The sequence below is a fragment of the Lissotriton helveticus genome, chromosome 9 (genome assembly GCF_964261635.1).
Source record: "Lissotriton helveticus chromosome 9, aLisHel1.1, whole genome shotgun sequence".
Lineage (NCBI taxonomy): Eukaryota > Metazoa > Chordata > Amphibia > Caudata > Salamandridae > Lissotriton > Lissotriton helveticus.
Genome location: NC_136070.1, coordinates 496,198,199 through 496,223,076, shown reverse-complemented (window position 1 = coordinate 496,223,076; position 24,878 = coordinate 496,198,199). Strand labels below are relative to the sequence as shown.

The 24,878-nt window shown below is 43.6% G+C and overlaps 1 protein-coding gene across 1 annotated transcript in view; it reads left to right on the top strand.

The window, feature by feature from the left end:
• PRKCH (protein kinase C eta) overlaps positions 1 to 24,878 on the top strand; it is a 667,780-nt gene that overhangs the window by 351,862 nt on the left and 291,040 nt on the right. Inside the window, exon 4 of the mRNA XM_078660335.1 lies at positions 13,061 to 13,095. Within this exon, the coding sequence (XP_078516461.1) occupies positions 13,061 to 13,095 (35 nt within the window). The remainder of the gene's footprint in view (positions 1 to 13,060; positions 13,096 to 24,878) is intronic.

Sequence of the window (24,878 nt, the reverse complement as noted above, 5' to 3'; positions counted from 1 at the left end):
GGAAATGAGTAGTCCCCTCTCCTATGTCCACTCAAAACTGGTTCTGGGGGTAGCCTACCTTCCACTGGATTCAGAGCCAACTGATTATTGAGTGCCTGAGAATCAAAAGCTTTCCCTCTCATAGGTTCCTTCTTATGCTAATCTATAAATAGGCAACCCTCACCTCTGCCCCATTCCTGTTATTGAGGTTCCTGGAACGTTCCAAGCTGTCCTTCCTAAGCTGATAGGGATCACATGCCCCACAACCAGCATATCCTGTCACCAGGCCATTGTCATGGTCCTGCTTTGGGAGCTGTTTGTATACCTCATTAAGGTCAAGCAGAGGCCCGACAGCTGCCGGCAGGCTAATGCAATTTTCCTTAAGGAGTTTCAGGCAGGTAACAAGGAACTTCTTAAATTTATATTATACATCTAACTTCAGCAATCAATTGAATTTTTAATAAATATGAAAAATAGACTTTGACTCACTACTTTAGCTGTTTCTTGTCAACAGTTATGGATTAAGGTTTACAAACTGTACTTTGACATTTTCTAGGACTTCTACTACTCTGTCAGTGAACATAACTTTTCGTGGCTAGTCACTGGAGGAACATATCAATATTAACTTCAACTTTAAATCTCAAACACCCTACCTTGTGAGCAACAAGGTGTATTGAGGGGTGACATATTAATATTTAAAAATAGGGCTTCTCAACTGTTTGGGAAAGTTATTTTGACAGGTTTGACAGCAGATATTTAGGCTGCTGCAGTCAGGCTATTCATATTAGGGTTGATGCCATGTTTTACATGCATAATTTTTGAACAGCACAATAGGTGCTGCAGTCCACAGGTGGCATTTTTACTTCCAGGCACAGGGTGCATTTTCCACACCATATGGTATCAATCAGGGTTAAGCCAATTTAACCATGCTTAATGGGGAGCATAGGCACTTTACTCCTGTTTAACAGAGGTAAAGTGCACAGAGTTCTAAGTCCAAAAAAAACAAAAAGGACATAAAGTGGAGGGAAATTACACCAATGATGGATGTTTGCTACAACAACCTATTTACAGAAGATGCCACACCACCCACTTTGCTAAATGCCCTTGCCCTTGCCCATAGAATGCACATAGAGATGGGTTAATCATGGGCTTGTAAGAACAAAACCATGATTAACCCATCCCTATGTGCATTCTATCCTTCTGGGATGTAAATTGGCAATAATATCTGGTGAACCAGCCGAACAAGTTCCAAACTGGCACAGACAAGCTGCCTGTTCACTTCACCCTCTTTACCTATGTATTACCCTTGCTTGAACCAGTTCAGATTTCTCACAATCTCTGTAAATCCCTAATTTCCTTCAATCATCCCCACTGGAGTTTGTGATTCTGAGATCTGCCTGTGAGGACTACCTGGATGGAGTGAGAACCTCTGCCCCTGTCCTTTGCACTTGATCCATGCTACTGGGGGCCAAGATCTGTCCGTGATGCAAATCTACCTTACAGCAAGAGACAATAGAAAAGCTTCTGGGTTCCCACTGGGTCCCTGCAGGAGGATTCCCGTGGACTGCTTCAGACCTGAATGATCATACCCAATACCTGAGACCCATGGAGAGCCATTGTCTGCAGCCTGATTGTGAGTCACCATTGCTTAAGAGAGAACCGGGCCTTCAGCACAATTTCAGTTAATACTACAGGGTCAGATTTTTATCTGGATGGGGAAGGTCATGAGGATTCTGTCCACTATGAGATGCACAATCTGGAGGTAGCCATCTTGTCTGCCTTTAGCTAATTAACACTGACTAACTCACCATTGGTTTGCTCACCTGCCCTTTCCCAATCTGACTACCTGCCCTGTTAGGAAGAGAAGCAAGACCTTGCAACTACCACTGTTTGTCTTGGTTGTATGGCATTACAACGCGGGCTTTTACCCCGCATGCCATTACAACGCTGTTTTTACAACGCAAGTCATTACAACGACTTGCGCTGTAAGCGCTGGATAGTGGAATAGTTTAATTTTCTATTCCAACTCCAGCCAACGTTACAGTAGGGAAGGTGTTGGAATAGAAAATTAAACTATTCCCTATCCAACAGCGCCCTCCAGCGTAAGTCGTTGTAACGACTTGCGTTGTAAAAGCAGCGTTGTAATAGCAGCGCGGGGTAATGCCCGCGTTGTTATGGCTGTTTCCTGTTTGGCTTGGTGTAGGATGATTTTTAAGTGCTTACATTACACTTGAACTGCTTTTCTTTTTTAAATGCTCCTCTTCCAATCCGGTTTTATGGTTATATGGATTTTATAACCATGCTCCTCTTCACAAACCGTACCGCTTTCTGCCACAGATATCTGTGACTCCTCTCTACTTAGTTAATTTTGGCAAGGACCCAATCTGATCAGCAATCACTTTTAAACCATTTGATTAAATCTGGCTCTAATCCCCTTAAAAATGTCTACCCTCCCAATCTATGTAAAGAAGTGACTAAAAAATTAAAACATAGGATTTTTAGAGAGTCCCCCAAAAACTAATCACAGGTCAATACCACTGTGTCTAGAAGGCGAACTTCAAAAGAGACCAGCTCTTTTCATGCTCAAACTGCTCTTTGGGTTGAAACTCTTTACACAGTTCGCTTGTTCTGCAAATATACCTAAAGGGTGAAAGCTAACTGTGCATGCATTTCAATGATAATCTCTCCATATCCATTTTAAACAATGGCGATATCATGACTCATTCGAAGGATACTAATCTGGGCTTGTTTGCCTGTTTCTTTCACTCCCTCCATCCATCTTGGATGCTATTTTGTCTAGCAGTAATACCCTGCCCGACCCAATTTCCTTCAATTCTAAACTTGATGTCTCTTCTTTTATCAATGGGCTTTCTGATCAGCTCAGTTTTCCCCATACACAGGAGACAGGGATATCCATCCCTCAAGAGGGGTGGCTATTCTTTCACTCATGTTATTAGTGTCACATTGTGTTAACCTCTTCCACAACTCTAACTATATTCCCCTCCTCATAACCCATCTTGGCTCTGCTGACCAACTCCTTATATGTCATGCAAAATAGTTAACTTGAGGGTAATAACGCTTTCTCTACATTTGCACACAGCTCCTCCTTTCATTCTCCATCACAGATTTCTCACTCTAACTACTGTACACCCTCTTTGCCTAAGATAATTTAGCTTTTGACCATTACCCCAGCTTCTCACCTGCCAGACATCAAGTCTATCCCTCTAAGTCAAATCTAACCTCCACATCCACCTTTACTGCTACCCTAAGCTTTTATCCCCTGCCTATCCCAAAAAAAGAGTGTTGTTTTGGGACACAAAGAATATTGAGTTTAACACGCTTGCGTCAAGGCTCAGAAAAACCTTCACCTTGTGGGAACTAAACCAGACATCAGTGCATGAACCCCCTTCTGAGGTTTGCTCGGTTCTGAAATAGAAGAAGAAAAGGCTGCATCACTCTACTCCTTGGTTATCTATAGACGTATATAAGGAAAGGAAATTGCTGAGAAGAATTGAGAGTAAATGGAGACAAACTCCCTTTTTCTCGGATTTGACTCAGTTTATCCCTGACAGAAAAAGCTATAGCTATCACATTTACATGGCACATCACATCACTATTGGAATCACTCAAAACGTCTAGTTGAAGGAGTTAAGCAGGTCAATAGACATATTTTGTTGGCATGATCAACAATCCTGAATCCAAATTTGAAGAATTTGTGAAACGTTTCAATGAGAAGGTAAAGTCCATCAAGCTCTCACTACCTCCTACCTCTGATCAATTTCAACCTGAATCATGTATTTCAGATTTCTTATTTAATTGAAATGTTGGAATGTTAGTTAGTCGAAATTAGAGTGCACAACTGTTGTTTTGTTTATGTCTGTGTAATTTTTGTCTATTTTGCATCAAATTGATGCCTGTGACAATTGTTTATTAAATGAACTAAAAGGGCTTGTGTGTTTTTATGTACATTAAGGGCATTCTGGAATATTTTCCGCCAGCGAAAAGAAGAATTGAGTATAAGTAATTCTAGTTGAAGCCGTTTCTATTATATGTACTTATACTTCTAAACCTACCTGCTTCTTTTGATGCTCTAAATCATATCTCTCTGAACAAAATCTTTAAATAGCAAATTGGCATCTAATGTGTAGTGCTTAACTGGTTCAGCTCCTATTTGTCAAACTGAACATAAGCTATTGAAATAGGTACATTTATATCTAGTATTGTTAGTAACAAGGAGTTTCATAAGATTCTAAATTATCTCCTACGTTATTTAATATTTATTTGTAAACACTTAGGGCTAACTGCAGGAATTCTGGGATACTATACTATCAATTTGCTGGTAGTACCTAACTCTTGCTCGTGATTTAATCTCCAAGTGAGATAACCCTGTCTGTTCTCCAGCACCTTAGAGAATGTCCAAATCTGGACCTCTAACCATCACACAACCCATAAACAAACAAAGTTTTTTTAATCTATTCGATTACTATCCTGGAATGTTAAATGGCCACTGTGGATAATGCTAAATCCCTGGGTCTTATTCTTAGTAAATGACTTAAACTTTAGCCACAAATCATAGCTAAGGTCTGAAATATGTGTTACCAACTTGGTTTGGGGTAGTAAGCAGTTCATTAATGGAGAAGAAGTAAAGTCCTTATTTCAGGCTCTTTTTCTATCCATATTTGATTATGGGACTACAATCCCCACTGGCATTCCAAAAGTTCTTCTTACCCCTGTTAGAATTGTGTTACATGCGGCTGCTCACAATATTTCTGGAGGCATGAAAGTCATCCACCTTTTTCCTGTGCGTATAAAACTACAAAGGCTTCTCATTTTTTCATTAATATAAGTGTGTAATTTAAGATAAGAAAGCAGGGGAAGTAAGCTCAGAAACATTAATACACCATCCTATTTCATATATCTCAAAAGGACAAGTGTAGTTAACCATGAAGACTTTAGAATCGCTAGTGTGAGTTTCAAAATCATTTAGACATAAAGAAAAGATATGTTTCTAAGAACCAGTGGGTGTTATACTTTCAATTTCAAGTGCCCGTATCGGGAAATAGCCTAAATGAGGGAACTAATTAATGATATCAACAAAACGGCAGTGAGGTATCCACTGCGCAAAATCTTGGTGGTTTTACTATTTTAGTTCCTAATAATTTTGGTGTGCATCCAAAGGGAATCTAAACCACCACCGCCCTTTGCTGTTGTTTAGCAATTGATAGCAATTGCATAGGTTTAAGAATTTCCTAAGATTCCCTGAGCAAAACATTTTGTAGTCTTATTATATCATACACACACAAGTTTCCAAGGATAATATCACAAGAAATTCAAGAGAGAATATAAGTCTGTGGTTTCTTTATTTGTCGTATTTTTGTATTTAGTCTTCCACGAGGACTTGTTAACAGTTTCTCCAATCCTGGATATTGAAGTCAGTACAGCAACACAGCCAACACGCTTGTTTCGTCTATGGAATTAATCCAAAAGACTTCATCAGGGTTATAGTAACTGATATCATGTAGCCTTTATTCCTAATTCTTACTATATTTTTTGCTGCTAATCATATATAGTTCCGATGTTTATAAAAATCCCAAGTCATATGGCACAGTGGCCCGACAGTCGCATTCACTATCTCCTCCTCAAGTCCATACGTCCCTGTATCCCCGACTTCCCGGCATGTGTAATCCAGGTTTGCCGCCTCTGTTAAGCCTACATGATATCAGCTACTATAGCCCTGTTGAAGTCATTTGATTAGTTCCATAGACGAAACACGCGTGTTGGCTGTGTAGCTGATTTGCTGTACTGATTTCAATATCCAGGATTGGAGAAACTGTTAACAAGTCCTTGTGGAAGCGCTATCTCCCCCATTGCAGTCGATTAGGCACTGCTTGGGGTTGACCACTTCGGGCGCCATCTTGAGTGAGGCGAGGAGCTGGCGAGCGGTCTAGTGCTCGGCCCCTCCCGCCCCACAGGCATAAAACTCGGAGAAATTTGCACATTCATCGACTAACAGCTGAGTGTGAAGGTCTAGAGGCGGAAGCCGGGACCCTGTGATAGCGTGTGTTGTGTTGAGACAGAGATTTATTTTCCTTCTGTTTTAATTTGCACTTACACTGGCACCTGCACTCATTTTTAGCTTGACTCTGCCAGAATTTTAAAACCATACTTTCGCGCACTCTGCGCTCATACTTACTTACTCGGAACCTCTACTGTACTCCTCGAAGCGCTATCTCCCCCATTGCAGTCGATTAGGCACTGCTTGGGGTTGACCACTTCGGACGCCATCTTGAGTGAGGCAAGGAGCTGGCGAGCGGTCTAGTGCTCGGCCCCTCCCGCCCCACAGGCATAAATGGTTCCTTGGCATCGGAAGCGCAGCGGACGGGCGCAGCGGGCGCGCCGGCGGCGCGCCAAAGGCGAGCCTGTCTGCGCCCGTCCGCACCAGCTCCTGCCTAGGGCCAGCCATGCTGCCGGCCTCCAATCCGCATAGAGGCATGTCTGGTCTCGATCCCAGCTCTTGGCCTTGAACAAGGAAATCTGCATTCCTCTGGCACGGTGTAATCTCGCATTGTCTAGCACCCCCCATTTCAAATGTAACAACTGCTCCTTTCTCTTCACTACTTATAAAAAGTGCTCTCGTGCCCCAGCAAAAGCCCATACCACCCCAACACGAAGCTATACGGCGGGCCTATTGAATTGTCGCTCTTTGCCATGCCACTCTAGTGACATATGGCTGTTGCTTTCATCAATGTCCTGGGATTTACTTTTTCTCACAGAGACTTGGATCAAGGACTCTTCCAACCCTGACATTACCCTCGCCTTGCCCCCTGGCTACCGCCTCACAGGTATAAGCCGTGAAGGCACGAAGTCCGGTGGCGGAATTGCGGTTATTTTACAAACACACTCAACGATCACGTCCAGGAAAATCCCGAACCTAGGGCCTATAGAGGCACTATATTTTTCCATCTCAGATGCCCATACGGCCATCTTTTCGGGTGTCCTGGTATATGGCCCCCCGGGTACCCCCCAGCCGGCCGTTACTGCATTGTTGGCGGCTATTGCAGATCTGTCCCTCAAACAACCTAATTTTACGGTACTAGGGGATTTTAATCACCATGTGGATGTAAGTGACTGTACTCGTGCTAACAATCTACTAGATTCCATGCAAAGCTTGAATCTGACCCAAGGGGTTAGTGGCCCTACACACTCTGCAGGACACACCCTTGATCTGATTTTTTCCAATTGGATGGACCTTAAGATTCTCCCCTCCATAACTCTTACTTGGTCTGATCACTACTTGATCCCGTTCGAAGTGCCCTTACCCCAGCCGCCCAAGAGGGAATTCACCATGAGAGAACAGGGCAGAAAATGGCACAAGGTCACATGCATCGCCCTGGAGCAAACGTATAGGTGTAGATCAAATTCATTCTCTGCTGATCTTAATGTAGCCGTCTCCACATTTAATAAAGATCTTTCTGCTGCCATTGAGCAAATTGCTCCTTTGCAGAACCTCACCTCCCTTAGATCCAAACCTTCGGCCCCCTTGTTCACTCTGGAAATACGGGAAAATAGAAGCAGATGCAAAAAACTGGAGCGTTCATGGCGCCGGACTTATGACCCGGCAGCCAAATCCCTCTATAGATTGGCCGTCAAAGAGTTTCATAAACTCAAACGTAACACCATGAAACAGCACTTTGCAGAAAAAATTATTAGTGCGAAAAACTCCACCAAGACCCTCTTTAACATTGTTAAAGAGTTCGCTAATCCCACTGCCCTGTCCTGCCCTGTCACTCTCAGCCAATTGCTTAGTTAAGGCCTCTCTGATTTCTTTTATGAAAAAATCGCTAATATCACGGCAACAATTCATCAAAACCTCATAGCAGTAACTCCAGGTCACGACACCAACTGTGCCGAAGTGTTCACCTCTTTTAAACCTCTAACTAAAGATTATGCCTTGACTTTATTCCTAAAGTGCAAATCAGGATCTCCGCTTGATCCAGCCCCGGCACAGATCCTGAACGATATAGCCCCATTAGTGATTAATTCCCTGCTAGAAATATGGAACTCCTCCCTGCAATCGGGCCTTTTCCCCTCTGCATGAAAACACGCGGTGCTGCTTCCAATTCTAAAAAAAACTGGTGTTGATCCATTGTGTTTCAGCAACTACCGACCGATCTCGCTCCTTCCCAAGCCTGCAAAAGTGTTGGAGAAGGCGGTACAAGAACAACTGTCCGAATATTTAGAATCCAACATGCTGCTTCATGACACCCAGTCAGGATTCAGGCCAGAATTCAGTACCGAATTAGCTCTACTAGAAGTGTCCGAGTCAATTCGCGAGTGCGTGGATAGGGGAGAGGAGGCCATGCTGGTCCTCCTCGACCTATCCGCAGCATTTGATACCATCTAGCATGAAATTCTGCTCACGCGTCTCCATGAGGTGGGAGTTGGTGGGACCCCGCTGGCCTGGGTCAAATCATTTCTGACAGACCGATCTCAGCAAGTGATGCTAGTATCTTTTTTCTCCACCAAGAAACCATTGACATGGGGGGTCCCGCAGGGTTCCGCTCTCAGCCCCCTCTTGTTCAATGTGTACCTGATGCCGTTGGCGAAAGTGGTGGAATCCTGGGGCATCAGAGTGATCTTTTACGCTGATGACACTCAGCTTGTGTTTTCTTTTAAAGACCACTCTGAAAGCTCTCTGGCAAATTTTCGCCATTGCCTGATGAACATCGCCTCTTGGATGTCCTCAAACAATCTAAAATTGAACACGGATAAGGCGGAGGTCTTATTTTTTAATCAGAAATATCCCATTTCCGCTAACCTCTGGTGGCCGGCTGAACTCAATCCTCCTCCGGCACCTGTTTTAGCTGCCCGTAATTTGGGCTTCCAATTTGACGCAGCCCTCTCCTCCAAAACTCAAATCAATAAAGTTTTGTCGTCATGTTTCGGAAAGCTCCGAATGATCAAAAAAATCATCCCTTTCCTACCACTTGATTCCCGCAGGACAGTAGTCCATGCACTAATAACGTCCCATCTGGACTACGCAAACAGTCTGTATGTTGGAGCCCCAGCGTACCTCATTAATCGTTTGCAGACAGTGCAGAACTCAGCGGCCAGGCTGATTTGCAACATTCCATACCGCCACTCTATTTCACCTTATTTGGCCAAACTGCACTGGCTTCCAGTGAGATTCCGCATTCAGTTCAAGGCCCTGACCCTTGCCTTTAGGGCTCTCAATGGACGAGGCCCTGCTTACTTGAGGCACAGACTGAAGTTAACACAAGCAACGCGGAATCTTAGATCTAATCATCTTCGCTTAATGTTTTGCCCTCGATTTCGTCTTGCACGCACGGGAGGTAGGGCCTTTGCTGTGGCCACTTCCAAACTTTGGAACCTACTACCGTCGGAACTTAGATTTTTGACATCAGAGCCTTTGTTTCGAAGGAAACTTAAGACCTGGCTCTTTTCTCTGATCTAGCCCTCACTGAATCCCCTGGCCGTCACTGAACCTCTCTGGCTGTTGTATGTCTTCAGCGCCGGGACACCCCCGTCGGGGGTAGCTGAGCGCTCTACAAACTTCTAAATAAATAAATAATAAATTGTGGAAGACTATATACAAAAATACAACAAATAAAGAAACCACAGACTTATATTCTCTCTTGAATTTCTTGTGATACTATCCTTGGAAACTTGTGTTTGTATGATATAATAAGACTAGAATATATTTTGCTCAGGGAATCTTAGGAAATTCTTGAGGGAAATAATTACCCCATAGAGGAAGATCCTCTCTGTTGTCAAACATAATGCAAAAGATGGGACTTGTCATTGAACTAATATACTGCACTCCCTTTCATCTGGCATTTCAAATACATAACATTCAGTGTAGGGCAGTTATTAGGGATGCCTGCTCCTGACAAAGCCCACTGACCAAATTTCACTTAATCAATTACAAAATATGTTAACCTCTAAGATGTAGGAATAATAATACTTTCTAACATACCACATTTTTTAAATCGTATTAGTTGTACCACAAATAAATTATCAGGGTAACGACGAGGTAAATTTGTGGACTAATATACATCAGGATCTCAGCATAAACATCTTTGGAAAGTGCTCCCTTATTGATGCACCCATTCAGGCTTATTACAAGCCCTAAATGAGGTGAAGACTCAAGGCATGCCACTGTTAGTGGGTGAAGGTCCTAAATCCTAGAAAGGAACATTTCTGGAACTCCATAATACTAGTGATTCTACCCTATTCACAGTTCGTTCTACTTGCAGTTTTGTAATTTAAGATAGCCTGCATGACACACTAAGGGGGTCATTAGGATGACGGGCGATCCTATCGGAAATCGGGACCGCCCGCCATAAGGGCGGGGGTCCCGTGGGGGGTATTAGGATGTGCCCGCCACAGTGGTGGGCACATCCTGTATTTTTAGCATTGTGGCGGGCGGTGCTCTCAGCACCGCCCGCCACAATGCTAAAAATGCATTACAGCATTTGCATAAACAAAGCGGCAGGCCCCGCGCGGTGCCTGCCGCTTTGTTTATGCAAATGAAGGGGGGTACCACAGGTACCCCCCGTGTGCATCCCCCCCACCCCTCCTTCACTCTGGGGGCCCGCAGGGGGCCCCCAGAGTGAAGACCGCATGCCTTTCCGTGGCGGCATTGCCGCCACGGAAAGGCATGTCTGAAAGCCCATGATAATATGGCTGACGGTGTCTATCTATCCTTTTCATGTCTCCAATATTCAAAATTAGCTGTCTTTGGAGCAATCCTTCTCAGGCAGTGCTATGGGAACTTGGGATTTCTCTTCCACTAGCTGGATGTACCCATCCCTGCCTTGCAACATTTTAAAAAGGAGTTTAAAATCTTCCTGTTCCAAAGACATTTTTTATTACAATTGAGAATAATCGCTACTGGTCAGATATCTGTGTCCTAACTGTTTCTTAGGCACTGGAATGGCCTCCTCCAACACTTCCTCCACCTTTCTCTGAACGCTTCAGTGTTTTATTGTCTCAATTGTCCCTTACTATAGTTACATACTTTATCTTTTGCTGGCCCCTTTTCTCTTCACTGACGTTCCACTGACCTTTTACATCTCACCACTGGAACCAAGGCGTATTTCCTCAGCCTGCTGACCAGCCACGGTCGGTGCAGGTAACTGCTGTGGGACCGGGCAAGGGGGGATTTCGAGGGACGATGCAAAGGGAAAATTAATTATTAATATAAATTTCCCTCTGCATTGGCCCTCGAAATCCCCCCTTACCTGGCCTGACTGCTGTTACCTGCAAGGACTGCGGCTGTTGCTGACGACTACCTGCTGCCCTTCATGGATTTTTTTTAATGATGTTTAATATATTTACTAAATAATAAATAAATATTATCTGTAACTTACATCACTCCATTGAAAAGTGCTAAAACATCTGTGGGCCACGTCAGCAGTGTAGAAAATAAATACATAAATAAGTTAATGTATGCCTGCTTTATGCTGTGCAAAGGGGAATATTTAAAATGACAGTTATGCTTGATGTATAGCACTAAAGGTGAATGAGATAGAACACATTACATAAGTTGGTCCCTCTAAGCCTAGTTTCTACCACCTAAGACAACCTCAATGAAACTGTTCTCTAAACAAGTCCATCAAGCCCAAAATCAACAGGCGATTTAATTTAACTACTAGCTCGGGTCCAACATTTTTTCTTAGGTGCGCACTGTTGGCTTCAAGGATGGGTTTGCCAAATATCGATTTTCGTGATTCCTCATGATTCCTCCTCATGCTTCTTCTCTGCACCTTTACTCCCTTCATGTCACTTTATCGCACTTGAGGTGGTTCCTTTTTCACTGTTTTTCTATAATTCTCTTTCTCCTTCCTTTCCCTTTTTCTGCCGTTCTCTTGCGCTGGGTCAGTCTGTTGATGAATAATAAGTCCAGGTCCCCAAATAAGAGTGTTGCTACCTACCACCCGCAACCAACCACACACATTATGCACTAGAAGTGGATGACCCTTTCTCAAATGAAAATTATGATTCATATAGTCAGAGATTCCAAGCTGGCCTTCAGTTATTTAAGTGGAAAGTTCTGGTCACCAGGCAGATAATACCATTTGAACAACAGTAGGCAAGGGATAGAAATTAACATGACATTTTTGATATAAATTGGGGTGGTCCCTTAAAAGAATTTGGGAACTTCTGTGAGGGTTGCACTTTGGTTGGGTCACAGAAAGGTTCACAAGTAACCCACACCTGCAAACACTCATGTATGTACATCAACAAACGATTGGGGTAAGTGTGCTTGCCCGGTGTGTAAAGTGATTGTTCCAAATTTCAATGAGGTGTACGGAAAGGGATTTTCCAACAAGAAAGAGGACTCAAATTACAACGCATATCCACTGTTCTTTTAACCCTAAACCTGTTAGACTATCTGCAGGTAGATCATCGACTAACCATAGGAGTAGTGAGGACAAGCTAGCACCCAATTTACGAACAAAACATTTCTCGACTTAAGACCTTTGAAAAATGTCTTAATTCAAGTAAGAGAGCCTTGTTGACAAACGGTTATGTTCTAGCTTAAGTCTGTCTAAAGACTGTTCTTCCTGATTTCCTGATTAAAAACACCCTTAATACACGTGGGACTGCTTTATAATCAAGTTCCATAGTTTAAGACAGGCATTAGACTACCTTTCGAAACTTTAGGGTGTCCTAAGAGTTTCTTGCACCATTGGTAAAACCCTTGATACACCAGGCCCTCTTCCATGGATGTAAACGAGTATCTTAACCCCGGATTTTTCCTTCGTGAATACGCCCCATATCAGAGTCCTAGTTTTCCCGGCTTTATTATTTGCTTCTGAATTCCAAAACGAATGGAAACTCAAGGCAAGGCATATGCTTAAATCTGCACCATTAGATTTCCGCTTATTTTTCTGAATTGTGGCCCTCGTGGGGATCACTGTTTCCGGCCATTGTGAAGACTATTCTTCACACCAATATGTGACATTTCACAAGTCTGCAATGTAAAGTTGTTGCTAGTGAAGGCGTTTATTTAAATCTATTTAACTGCATCTCATTTCTGTTTTGCTCAAAATAGGGGCGTGTTTGGGAAGCAAGGTTATCAATGCCAAGGTAAGAATACGTTTCAAATATTATGCTGCTCTGAAAGGCGTTAATGTATATTTTATTAAGTATGTCTTAGTGAGGCTTGCAAAAATTTAGCTCGTTGGATGTTCAAGGGCGTTTCTGTTATTCAGTCACACATTTCCGTGAATGTCACTTAGAGGTAGAGTTGATTACATCTGAGCCAAGGACTGTGCAATTCAGTTTGATGGTCCCCTGTGCCCTGCTCTTTGTTACTTCCTGGTTTCGCTTCAGTAATTGTGTTTCTGCTGCAAGTAAAGGTATTGCCCAGGCACCAAGCACAGCAACCACAGCAAACTCCTGCATAGAACACCGCTTGAAACAACATTGGAGAGGAAGCAAGGCAAACAATGGCTTGTGGAGCTGTAAAAATGATTATTTTGAATTAACAGACACTGTAGGAAATACCAGTTCACCGGTATGATAACACATACACATTCCAAAATATATTCAGGCAACCAGATTACATAAACTTGCACTGGTTCAAAAATGGAGCAGAAGTTATTTTTCAGCAATAACACGTTTTCTACTATTACATCAGGAATAATCAAATGTTACCCGTTTGTATTATACACATATGTTTGCACCAGTAGAAAGAAATGCAAAACATATTGCGAAATGACTGCAAAATAAAGTAATGCTATTTTTTCTTATACACCATTTAATGAGCGTGACAAGGTTTTAGCAAAGAAAACACATATTGGTAAAGCCAATAACTCTGACTTGGGCAAGCTGGTGCCGAAGTTATATGTTTTGCTATATTTATTGCAACATTATGCCACAAAAAAAATTGTTTTTAAAAACATGTTACTGCCTAAATGTGTTGGCAACATGTTTGCTATCAAAATTTTAATTAAAGAAAGTAAACATTGCATATAATTTTAACAGAAGAGTTCGAAGCTTCCTGGCAGACAGGTGAACTTAAAAAATGCATAAAAACTAAACGTAACATGCCTGGAAAATATGATTCTTATTGGTGCAACACTACTGTTGGCTTTGAATTAAGTAAATTGAAGATATAGTTTAATCACACAAGCATTGCAAATTTAGGTATTGGTCCATCAGTCTAGCCATGGTTACATCCCAAAAATTCTGTGACATGTATAGCAGCCTAAATATGGTTTATGCAAATGGTGATTGATTGGATGTAGATTTTCTACCGTATATTAATGATAAGTGAGTGACGTTTTTGTAAACAATTTTTAGGACTCATTATTTTTGTCAGAATATATTTTGGCCTCAATTTTCTGGCCTCCTACTCATGGAACTGAAATTCACTTCTTTTTCGGCGACCATGCACAATTGATCACTCAAAATACCATCACTCACAGTGCAAGAGAACCATTGAATGAGATGGACTGACCTAATCCCTTAGGCTGTATGCTGTGTTCGGACATAGAAAAATGTAAATGACAGCTCAGCACACAAATGGATGAAGAGGCCTAACCCAAATGTAAGGATGCTTTTGTAATAATGAACACAACAAAATCATTTGGACTGACGCTGAGTTTCACTTTCCACATTTCGTAACTGGAAAATGGATTTGCTTAATTCCTAAAAATCAGGATAAATAAAACATGTTTGGTATGTTCTACTTGTCCTGGTTTAAAGTTATAGCCTGTTTGCGTCTTACCCTATTAGACAATCAGCAAAAAATAATGTATTCTATTTTACTTTATGTAATTGAGTGAGTTTATCTATCATTAGGAAGTTGAAAATAAAATGGTCAATGATCGAAAGGCTGATTTTTGTGAAAACATATGGCAAATATGTTTTTATACTTTAGGAAGGGTGTGAAGTAAAACCTTAAGATGAAAATAGGAGAGATACACAACTTCTTCCTTAATATTATCTAATATTACATAAAAGCATGCAGTCTATTGAAATTTACAAATATAAAATGACAATAATATTATATTTGGAGACACAAGAGATATTCTCTATATTTGCACAAGAATGATAAAAATAGTATATATCGCTGCTTTTTCTTAATAAATATGTATTTCTCCAAAATAAAAAACGACACAAGGTTACGTTTTACAGTTCAATAAGCAATAGCTCATGGTCCCACAACGAACCTATGAGGTAGGAGTGTCAACATAGGTTCAGAACCATGGTACTAAATGGCATATAAATCTGTATGTGCTCTGAAAATATGTTATTGATTGGCTCTCTTGGACATATGTTTGACACCCTTGATACAAATAGTTCATATGACTTCCTGGTTAAACCTAACTTCACACTGCCCTCATTCAGTCCTAATGTTCCTATGCAATTTAGTATTTGTTGTCCGGGATTTACAAAGGAAGATCATAACTACAAATATCATCATCCAAAGAATAAAATAGGACTGTATGATCAACTCCTTGATAAAATCATTGGCCAATTTGCTGGAATTGGTGATGCCTAGATCTTCCTCCAAGATTTGACTGTGATCAGTTTAAGCCCATTTACACACTTTAGCTCTAAAGGTGATAAGTCTTTCTAGTAGAGTGAGCAGTGAAAGGAATCAAATCACTGGTTATCATTTTAACACAGTGCAACCAATGTGGCTGCACATTAATCCACTCGACTCTTTGATATGGGTTTAGTAGTTTTAATTATAAGTTCAGAAACAAGTCAATGTAGATAATTCTCAATAAAATTGTATTAAAGTACAAAAAGATCAGAGTAGGTACACATTTCTTTAAGAGGTGTACAAAGCAAAAGGCTGACTCTAAGGAAATGACACATGTAATTTGGAAGCAAAACTGAAGGTTAAGTTGCATCAGATGATTTTCTTTAGCAAGCACGAGTAACCTAACTTTCCCCACACTACCTTAATAGGGGCAACTCTAAATTAGAGCATTAGTAAAGATAGAATTGAATAAGGAAAAAGAAAGGTGTCAGCCATCAGAATCTTCCTTAGTAACACTCTGACGATGGACGAGTAGCTTAAAGCCACGCAAGCAGTAGCATAAGACATCATCTCTTCTTGTCCTTGGCCATTTCTTTCTGATGAGAACTCCTCTTCTCATATGTTACTGTGATTGCCTCGGCCGACCCCTACTTCCCATGCTCTCCTAACTAGTGACCAAAAACTCCTTTATTCTAAATAATGAGGCTTATCCACACCTGCAATAGAAACAACTCAGCAACATAAATTCCATACTTGAAGGTTAAGCGTGAGTTTCAAATAATAATGTGAGCAGGGTCTAATTTCTTCTTGAGGCCTAGCTCTGCAAAGTTAACGTGCACAGGGCCACATGATAAGTACACCTTTCCACACATAAAATAAACGCAACTGCTTAAGGCACGTATAAATGAAATAAATCACAAACGCCTTGGTGTAAATGCATTTGCGACGTATTAATGCAAATTACATGTATAAACATTAAGCATTAGTTCTATAGGTCCTAATTAAGTATTCCACAATACGACATTTCAAGTTATGCTTCCCCTGTCACACTGATACATAAATTGTCATGCAACGTTACTAATCACATTCTAAATACATATGTTTCAAACAAAACATCATTTCGTATGAACTGCTCTGCTCCCTTTAGTACATTAGTTATGACAGAGTATATTATTTAAGAGTGCGGAATGTGATTGTAATGTACTCCTACATTATCTCCAGATGGGATCGAGATTGCATTTCATCAATCCCTTCTCTGATGGCGAACAAGCCATCACAAATCTATTATCATATCTCCTGATTTTATCAGATTCACCAAGTTAAACCTTTGTTGTGGCTGTTGCTGTTCTCCTGAACTCCTCTAACTGTTTCATTTCATTATATTATTCATCCTGTATTTTCTCCAATCTCAAATCTTTCCCTTTCTTAAAATCCCTTTTCCACAATCAAGAATACTGCAAAAACAGCAATAATCCACAGTGGTCTCAAAACAAAACCCAATATACCACTCCCTAAATCTTCAAACAACCTTCCTAATGAGCTAGATCCATGTCCAACTTTGTCCCAAACACCTTCTGCTGGCAATCCACTCACTTCATTTTTCAAATCCGTATTATTCTTAATAAACTTCTGCAAATCCCTACTCTTATCTGGGATGTAAGTACAACACTTTTGAACCTTCAGCATCCAACAAACTCCACTCTCTTTTGCAAGCAATGGACCAGATGTTCAACCATTCCATTTTGAGAGTCGCAAATTGCAATGTTTTGCGACTGGCAAAATCGAATGTTCAACAGTGTTTGAGACACTGTTTGCAATTTCCAAATAGGTCGCAAGAGACCTGCCTCATTAATATTCATGAGGCAGGTCGCAATTTGTGACCCATTGGGAATGGCCATCACTCACAGGGATGGTGGCTTGCTGGGGTCAGCAGACCATCATGAATGTGACTGCTTTTTAAATAAAGTCGTTTTTTTTTTAAAATACAGCCCTTTTCCTTAAAGGAAAATGGGATGCATTTAAAAAAGAAAAATGAAACATTTCTGTTTTCATTTTATAAGAGCAGGCAGTGGTCCATGGGACCACTGCCTGCCCAAAAAATATCTTTGCTATCATTCGCAAAGGGGAAAGGGTCCCCTGGGGACCACTTCCCATTTGTGACTGGCTTACCACCTACTTGAAGTAGTGGTAACTGCAAAATATTCATACATACCAGTGCAACTCTCTATTAGTAAGGGACGCCCTTGCACGTCCCTTCCTAATAGCGAGTCGAAAATGCTATTTTGCGAGTTGGTAATAGGTTACCGACTCGCAAAATAGTAGTTGTTCAATGCCAGAGACCTATTATGCATTCACAAACACGACGATTTCCTATTTGCGACCGCTAAAAAGGGTCATACATCTGACCCTTTATGTCTAATGCAAGGCGATTCTGCAAAACCATAGCTCTAATAGCAATCATCTAAATATTTCCAAGCAAGAAAGAACCAGCTGTATTAGTAGACAATCTATCAACTACAGTAGAAAGCTTTCTAATCTTGATGTCATACAATATCACCTCTACACCTGGTATGGTAGCTCTAAAGATATTTCCCACTATTTGTCCAGCAAAGGAACCTCACATAGATCTGCCCCTTTCCTCTCATACAGGGTGATCAAAATACTCAACATGATAAATCCATGGGAAAATTACCCCTACATAACACGTGCCATACCATTTACTCAGCAACTTAATATAGGCATTCTTTCCACAGGCAAAATAAACTCCAGGAATCAAGGGTCTGTGCCATCCAAAAATAACTTCCAAGATCCTTTGATCTCAAAAGTATGATTACATTAATTTTCTCCTATGGAACAACGTTGTGTGTGTTTTTTCCATTATGTATGCACAATTTTCCTTGGTGTTGCCAATCTAATATCAAAGATCATGTGTTTCCTGCTGTCTGGTGCTCTACTTCTTGTGACTAACAAACATTCTTTATTCTTACAGCTGCCTTTACTTTTACTTTTTAGGTCTCGGCAACGAGAACTATTGTCGCCATGTAAGCTCCCAAGGGAGTACAGAGTGGTGCACGAGCCGACCAGGGTCTGTGGACGCGCACACACAAAGGCAGGCAGGCAAGCACACACCAGACTGACACAGACAGACACACGCACACACACACATACGCACACACACACACACACACACACACACCCTCCCTCCCTCTCTGCCCACTCCCTCTCTGCCGCCCCCCCCCCCTCTACCCCCACTCACCGGGCTCTTTCCCTCTGCAGCGGGTCAGTCACGGCAGCAAGCAGGCTCGGTGTCTTCTCCAGCGATCTTCAGCTGATGTGCACGCTCACGCTGCGTCTCCTGCGCGCCCACCACGCTGTTTCGCGCCCATTGATCCTCAGCTTGTGATTACTACTCCTTCTAACCCGGATTCTAAATTACTATTTCTTGGTTCTCTAACTCCACTCTGTTGATTCGTAACAAACTGATATTCAGCACATTTCACAGTCTCGCTTTTGCTTCTCATAAATACAATAAGATTATTTTAAGCAATGTCTACCCTTCTTTTGGTTCTGTGCCTATTATGCTTCGGACTATAGAGTTTTAGAAAGTGTGGTGGAAGATTCCATGATATCAGCAGCGTGCACAGTGCAGAGTGAGTGTGCAGAGTAGTGAGTGCAGAGTAGTGAGTGCAGAGTAGTGAGTGCAGAGTGAGTGTGCAGAGTGAGTGTGCAGAGTGAGTGTGCAGAGAGAGTGAGTGTGCAGAGAGAGTGAGTGCAGAGTAGTGAGTGCAGAGTAGTGAGTGCAGAGTAGTGAGTGCAGAGTAGTGAGTGCAGAGTAGTGAGTGCACAGAGGAGTGAGTGCGCAGAGGAGTGAGTGCGCAGAGGAGTGAGTGCGCAGAGGAGTGAGTGCAGAGTAGTGAGTGCAGAGTAGTGAGTGCAGAGTAGTGAGTGCAGAGTAGTGAGTGCAGAGTGAGTGTGCAGAGTGAGTGTGCAGAGGAGTGAGTGCAGAGGAGTCAGTGCAGAGTAGTGAGTAGTGAGTGCAGAGTAGTGAGTGCAGAGTAGTGAGTAGTGAGGTAGTGAGTGCAGAGTAGTGAGTGCAGAGTAGTGAGTGCAGAGTAGTGAGTGCAGAGTAGTGAGTGCAGAGTAGTGAGTGCAGAGTAGTAAGTAGTGAGTGCAGAGTAGTGAGTAGTGAGTGCAGAGTAGTGAGTAGTGAGTGCAGAGTAGTGAGTAGTGAGTGCAGAGTAGTGAGTGCAGAGTAGTGAGTGCAGAGTAGTGAGTGCAGAGTAGTGAGTGCAGAGTAGTGAGTGCAGAGTAGTGAGTGCAGAGTAGTGAGTAGTGAGTGCAGAGTAGTGAGTGCAGAGTGCAGAGTAGTGAGTGCAGAGTGCAGAGTAGTGAGTGCAGAGTGCAGAGTAGTGAGTGCAGAGTGCAGAGTAGTGAGTGCAGAGTAGTGAGTGCAGAGTGCAGAGTAGTGAGTGCAGAGTAGTGAGTGCAGAGTGCAGTGCAGTGCAGTGCAGAGTAGTGAGTGCAGAGTGCAGTGCAGTGCAGTGCAGGTGAGTGCAGTGCAGGTGAGTGCAGTGCAGGTGAGTGCAGTGCAGGTGAGTGCAGTACAGGTGAGTGCAGTGCAGTGCAGGTGAGTGCAGTGCAGGTGAGTGCAGTGCAGGTGAGTGCAGTGCAGGTGAGTGCAGTGCAGGTGAGTGCAGTGGAGTGCAGTGCAGTGCAGTGCAGTGCAGTGCAGGTGAGTGCAGTGCAGTGCAGGTGAGTGCAGTGCAGTGCAGGTGAGTGCAGTGCAGTGCAGGTGAGTGCAGTGCAGTGCAGGTGAGTGCAGTGCAGGTGAGTGCAGTGCAGTGCAGGTGAGTGCAGTGCATGTGAGTGCAGTGCAGTGGAGTGCAGGTGAGTGCAGTGCAGGTGAGTGCAGTGCAGGTGAGTGCAGCGCAGTGCAGGTGAGTGCAGTGCAGGTGAGTGCAGTGCAGGTGAGTGCAGTGCAGGTGAGTGCAGTGCAGGTGAGTGCAGTGCAGTGCACGTGAGTGCAGTGCAGGTGAGTGCAGTGCACGTGAGTGCAGTGCAGGTGAGTGCAGTGCACGTGAGTGCAGTGCAGTGCAGGTGAGTGCAGTGCAAGTGAGTGCAGTGCAGGTGAGTGCAGTGCAGTGCAGGTGAGTGCAGTGCAGGTGAGTGCAGTGCAGTGCAGGTGAGTGCAGTGCAGGTGAGTGCAGTGCAGGTGAGTGCAGTGCAGTGGAGTGCAGTGCAGGTGAGTGCAGTGCAGGTGAGTGCAGTGCAGTGTAGGTGAGTGCAGTGGAGTGCAGTGCAGTGCAGGTGAGTGCAGGTGAGTGCAGTGCTGGTGAGTGCAGTGCAGTGCAGGTGAGTGCAGTGCAGGTGAGTGCAGTGCAGGTGAGTGCAGTGCAGGTGAGTGCTGTGGAGTGCAGTGCAGTGCAGTGCAGTGCAGTGCAGTGCAGGTGAGTGCAGTGCAGTGCAGGTGAGTGCAGTGCAGTGTAGGTGAGTGCAGTGCAGTGCAGGTGAGTGCAGTGCATGTGAGTGCAGTGCAGTGCAGGTGAGTGCAGTGCAGTGGAGTGCAGTGGAGTGCAGTGCAGGTGAGTGCAGTGCAGGTGAGTGCAGTGCAGGTGAGTGCAGTGCAGTGCAGGTGAGTGCAGTGCAGGTGAGTGCAGTGCAGGTGAGTGCAGTGCAGTGCACGTGAGTGCAGTGCAGTGCAGGTGAGTGCAGTGCAGGTGAGTGCAGTGCAGGTGAGTGCAGTGCAGGTGAGTGCAGTGCAGTGCAGGTGAGTGCAGTGCAGGTGAGTGCAGTGCAGTGCAGGTGAGTGCAGTGCAGGTGAGTGCAGTGCAGTGGAGTGCAGTGCAGGTGAGTGCAGTGCAGTGCAGGTGAGTGCAGTGCAGTGTAGGTGAGTGCAGTGGAGTGCAGTGCAGTGCAGGTGAGTGCAGGTGAGTGCAGTGCTGGTGAGTGCAGTGCAGTGCAGGTGAGTGCAGTGCAGTGCAGGTGAGTGCAGTGCAGGTGAGTGCAGTGCAGGTGAGTGCAGTGCGTGCAGTGCAGGTGAGTGCAGTGCAGTGCAGGTGAGTGCAGTGCAGGTGAGTGGCAGGTGAGTGCAGTGCAGGTGAGTGCAGTGCAGGTGAGTGCAGTGCAGTGCAGGTGAGTGCAGTGCAGGTGAGTGCAGTGCAGGTGAGTGCAGTGCAGTGCAGGTGAGTGCAGTGCAGTGCAGGTGAGTGCAGTGCAGGTGAGTGCAGTGCAGGTGAGTGCAGTGCAGGTGAGTGCAGTGCAGGTCAGTGCAGTGGAGTGCAGTGCAGTGCAGTGCAGGTGAGTGCAGGTGAGTGCAGTGCAGGTGAGTGCAGTGCAGTGCAGGTGAGTGCAGTGCAGTGCAGGTGAGTGCAGTGCAGGTGAGTGCAGTGCGTGCAGTGCAGGTGAGTGCAGTGCAGGTGAGTGCAGTGCAGTGCAGGTGAGTGCAGTGCAGGTGAGTGCAGTGCAGGTGAGTGCAGTGCAGTGCAGGTGAGTGCAGTGCAGGTGAGTGCAGTGCAGTGCAGGTGAGTGCAGTGCATGTGAGTGCAGTGCAGGTGAGTGCAGTGCAGTGCAGGTGAGTGCAGTGCAGGTGAGTGCAGTGCAGGTGAGTGCAGTGCAGATGAGTGCATTGCAGGTGAGTGCAGTGCAGTGCAGGTGAGTGCAGTGCAGTGCAGTGCAGGTGAGTGCAGTGCAGTGCAGGTGAGTGCAGTGCAGTGGAGTGCAGGTGAGTGCAGTGCAGTGCAGGTGAGTGCAGTGCAGTGGCATGCAGGTGAGTGCAGTGCAGGTGAGTGCAGTGGCGTGCAGGTGAGTGCAGTGCAGGTGAGTGCAGTGCAGGTGAGTGCAGTGCAGTGCAGGTTAGTGCAGTGCAGGTGAGTGCAGTGCAGGTGAGTGCAGTGCAGGTGAGTGCAGTGCAGGTGAGTGCAGGTGAGTGCAGTGCAGGTGAGTGCAGTGCATGTGAATGCAGTGCAGGTGAGTGCAGGTGAGTGCAGTGCAGGTGAGTGCAGTGCAGGTGAGTGCAGTGCAGGTGAGTGCAGGTGAGTGCAGTGCAGTGCAGGTGAGTGCAGTGCAGTGCAGGTGAGTGCAGTGCAGTGCAGGTGAGTGCAGTGCAGTGCAGGTGAGTGCAGTGCAGGTGAGTGCAGTGCAGGTGAGTGCAGTGCAGTGCAGGTGAGTGCAGTGCAGGTGAGTGCAGTGCAGGTGAGTGCAGTGCAGGTGAGTGCAGTGCAGTGCAGGTGAGTGCAGTGCAGGTGAGTGCAGTGCAGTGCAGGTGAGTGCAGTTGAGTGCAGAGTGGTGTGTATTGACAATGTAAATGACAATGCCATTTATTTATGATTTAAAGAAAAAAAAGAAATGTCATGAGCAATGCCAATAGCTCTACCTTTAATGATGCCGAGACCATTGCATTGTAAATGCTTGTTTATATCTATCTTCTACTTGTTCTAGAAATTTTCTTTGGATATCAGTAAGAATGCGTGTCAAATTATATCTGTGTGCATAAGCTGTATCTAACATCTTCGTTGGTGCAAAATAGCTGCTAACTGTTTCTGCATTCTGAGCATGGGAATGTTTGTTCAAGTGTTTAAACAGTGGGGCTTCTGAAAAACTAGATCATAATTTGAATAGTAGTACTGGAAATCTTCCTGTCCAAAGAACCTGCTCAATAGCAGACTACATGGGATGCCATATATCAACGGTAGGTGATGGTAGATAATGCCCTCAGACACTGACGAAGGCAATTGCATACAAACATAACAATCTCTAGCTTCCATAGTTTGTATGTATTCATAAAGCAAATGTGCATGTGCATTAGATGTTCAATCTCCTCTCAACAAATCAGAATGTAAATTCTATCCCTCTATTGAGTATAATTATCTTGATTATGTTTGGATTTCTGTACAACTGTACGTTTTTCTGCTTTAGCCTTAGTTGAACTCAAGCTCAATCCCACAATTACCGCTATCAAGCCTATCATTAATATTAAAAGTGCTTTAACTATCATGCACCTATGTCTATGACTAATATTATTTGGTTCCATACTATTTAGATTCAGACCAAGTTGGTAAAGAAATAGCAGCAACAGATTGTCCTCCATTGATCTCCACCTGTACAAACAGCAGACAACATTTGTGAAGTAGTCCTTTCGTTTTGTTTTTATTCATACTATTTACAATCTGTGTGAGGCTTCCCTAACCCTACTCTGTGTTCTTCTAAGAGTTATCCCTACTTTTATTCTTCTTCCAATCGGCATTAGGTATTCTTCTTTAAGCTATGACGCAAAGCTCATTCAACATCTCTGATAACCATAAATCACAAGGGAACACAAAGAATGTGTTCAGGTCAATCCACTTCACCTTCGAGATTTTCACGAATCGATCACCCTTTCTTGTACCACGCTACAGGTTTCGCCCTAAATCTCGGTAAATCATTTGTAAATGCAGCAAGATCACCTCTATTCAAAGGTACATGTATAAACCCTCCACTTGGTACTTCTCATAAAGAGTAACCTTCGACATCCAGTCCTTTTTCTCCCCTGGAAGGAGGTTCTCCCCCAGTATTCTCTTGGATGCTTTCCACTTAGCCCATCTCTCTTCCCATCTATGCAATGTACACCAAACTAGAATGCATCATATGTGCACTCAAATTTGATTTTTCAGTCCCAGTATTCTCAGATTCTCTATATCCTGATCACTAAATGCGAGTCTGTGGTTTTTCTGGAATGCCTCAGTTTGTTCCATATCAACATCATGTCTATGAGCCAATTGAGATAATTTCTCATGTATTTACTCATGAACAATAATTCACCTGGATGATAAGAGTCTATTCGATAAAGTTCTGAGCTTCCACTTATCATCACTTTCAATTTGGTCTTCAATTTGAGCGCATCAATCAAATCCACTTTTACAACTGACTTAATAGTCCCCTGACTTATTTCAGTACTTTTGCTTCCTATTTATTTTTTATAATACTCCTTCAACCACTTCTCTAAATCTTGGACATTAAATATATGTTGACTTCCAGAAGTTCCCTTCTCTGGAGTAGTTTTCTCTCGAGGCGTGCTGTTGTGGACATTCAGGAGTATTTCCCATACAGGCGGGCCAAGACATACTAATCCCAGAAACGGCCTCATGGGTCCAAATCCATACTGCGAAGCTGACGGATCTGCACTTGCTGCACAAGGTGCACTTGCATTCATCAGAACTAATGTTACAAATTGCACTCTCTGGTCATGTGGTAAACAATAAAGCCCAGTAGCTGTAGTGTTGCTTATAAGAAAGTTTATTAGCGCTTACATACAAGTAGGTAAGTAGGTAGCTAAGCCATTAGGTCAGCGGTTAAGTAAGTTGTTATGTGAGCCCCAACAGAGCAGCCTCCTTGCTG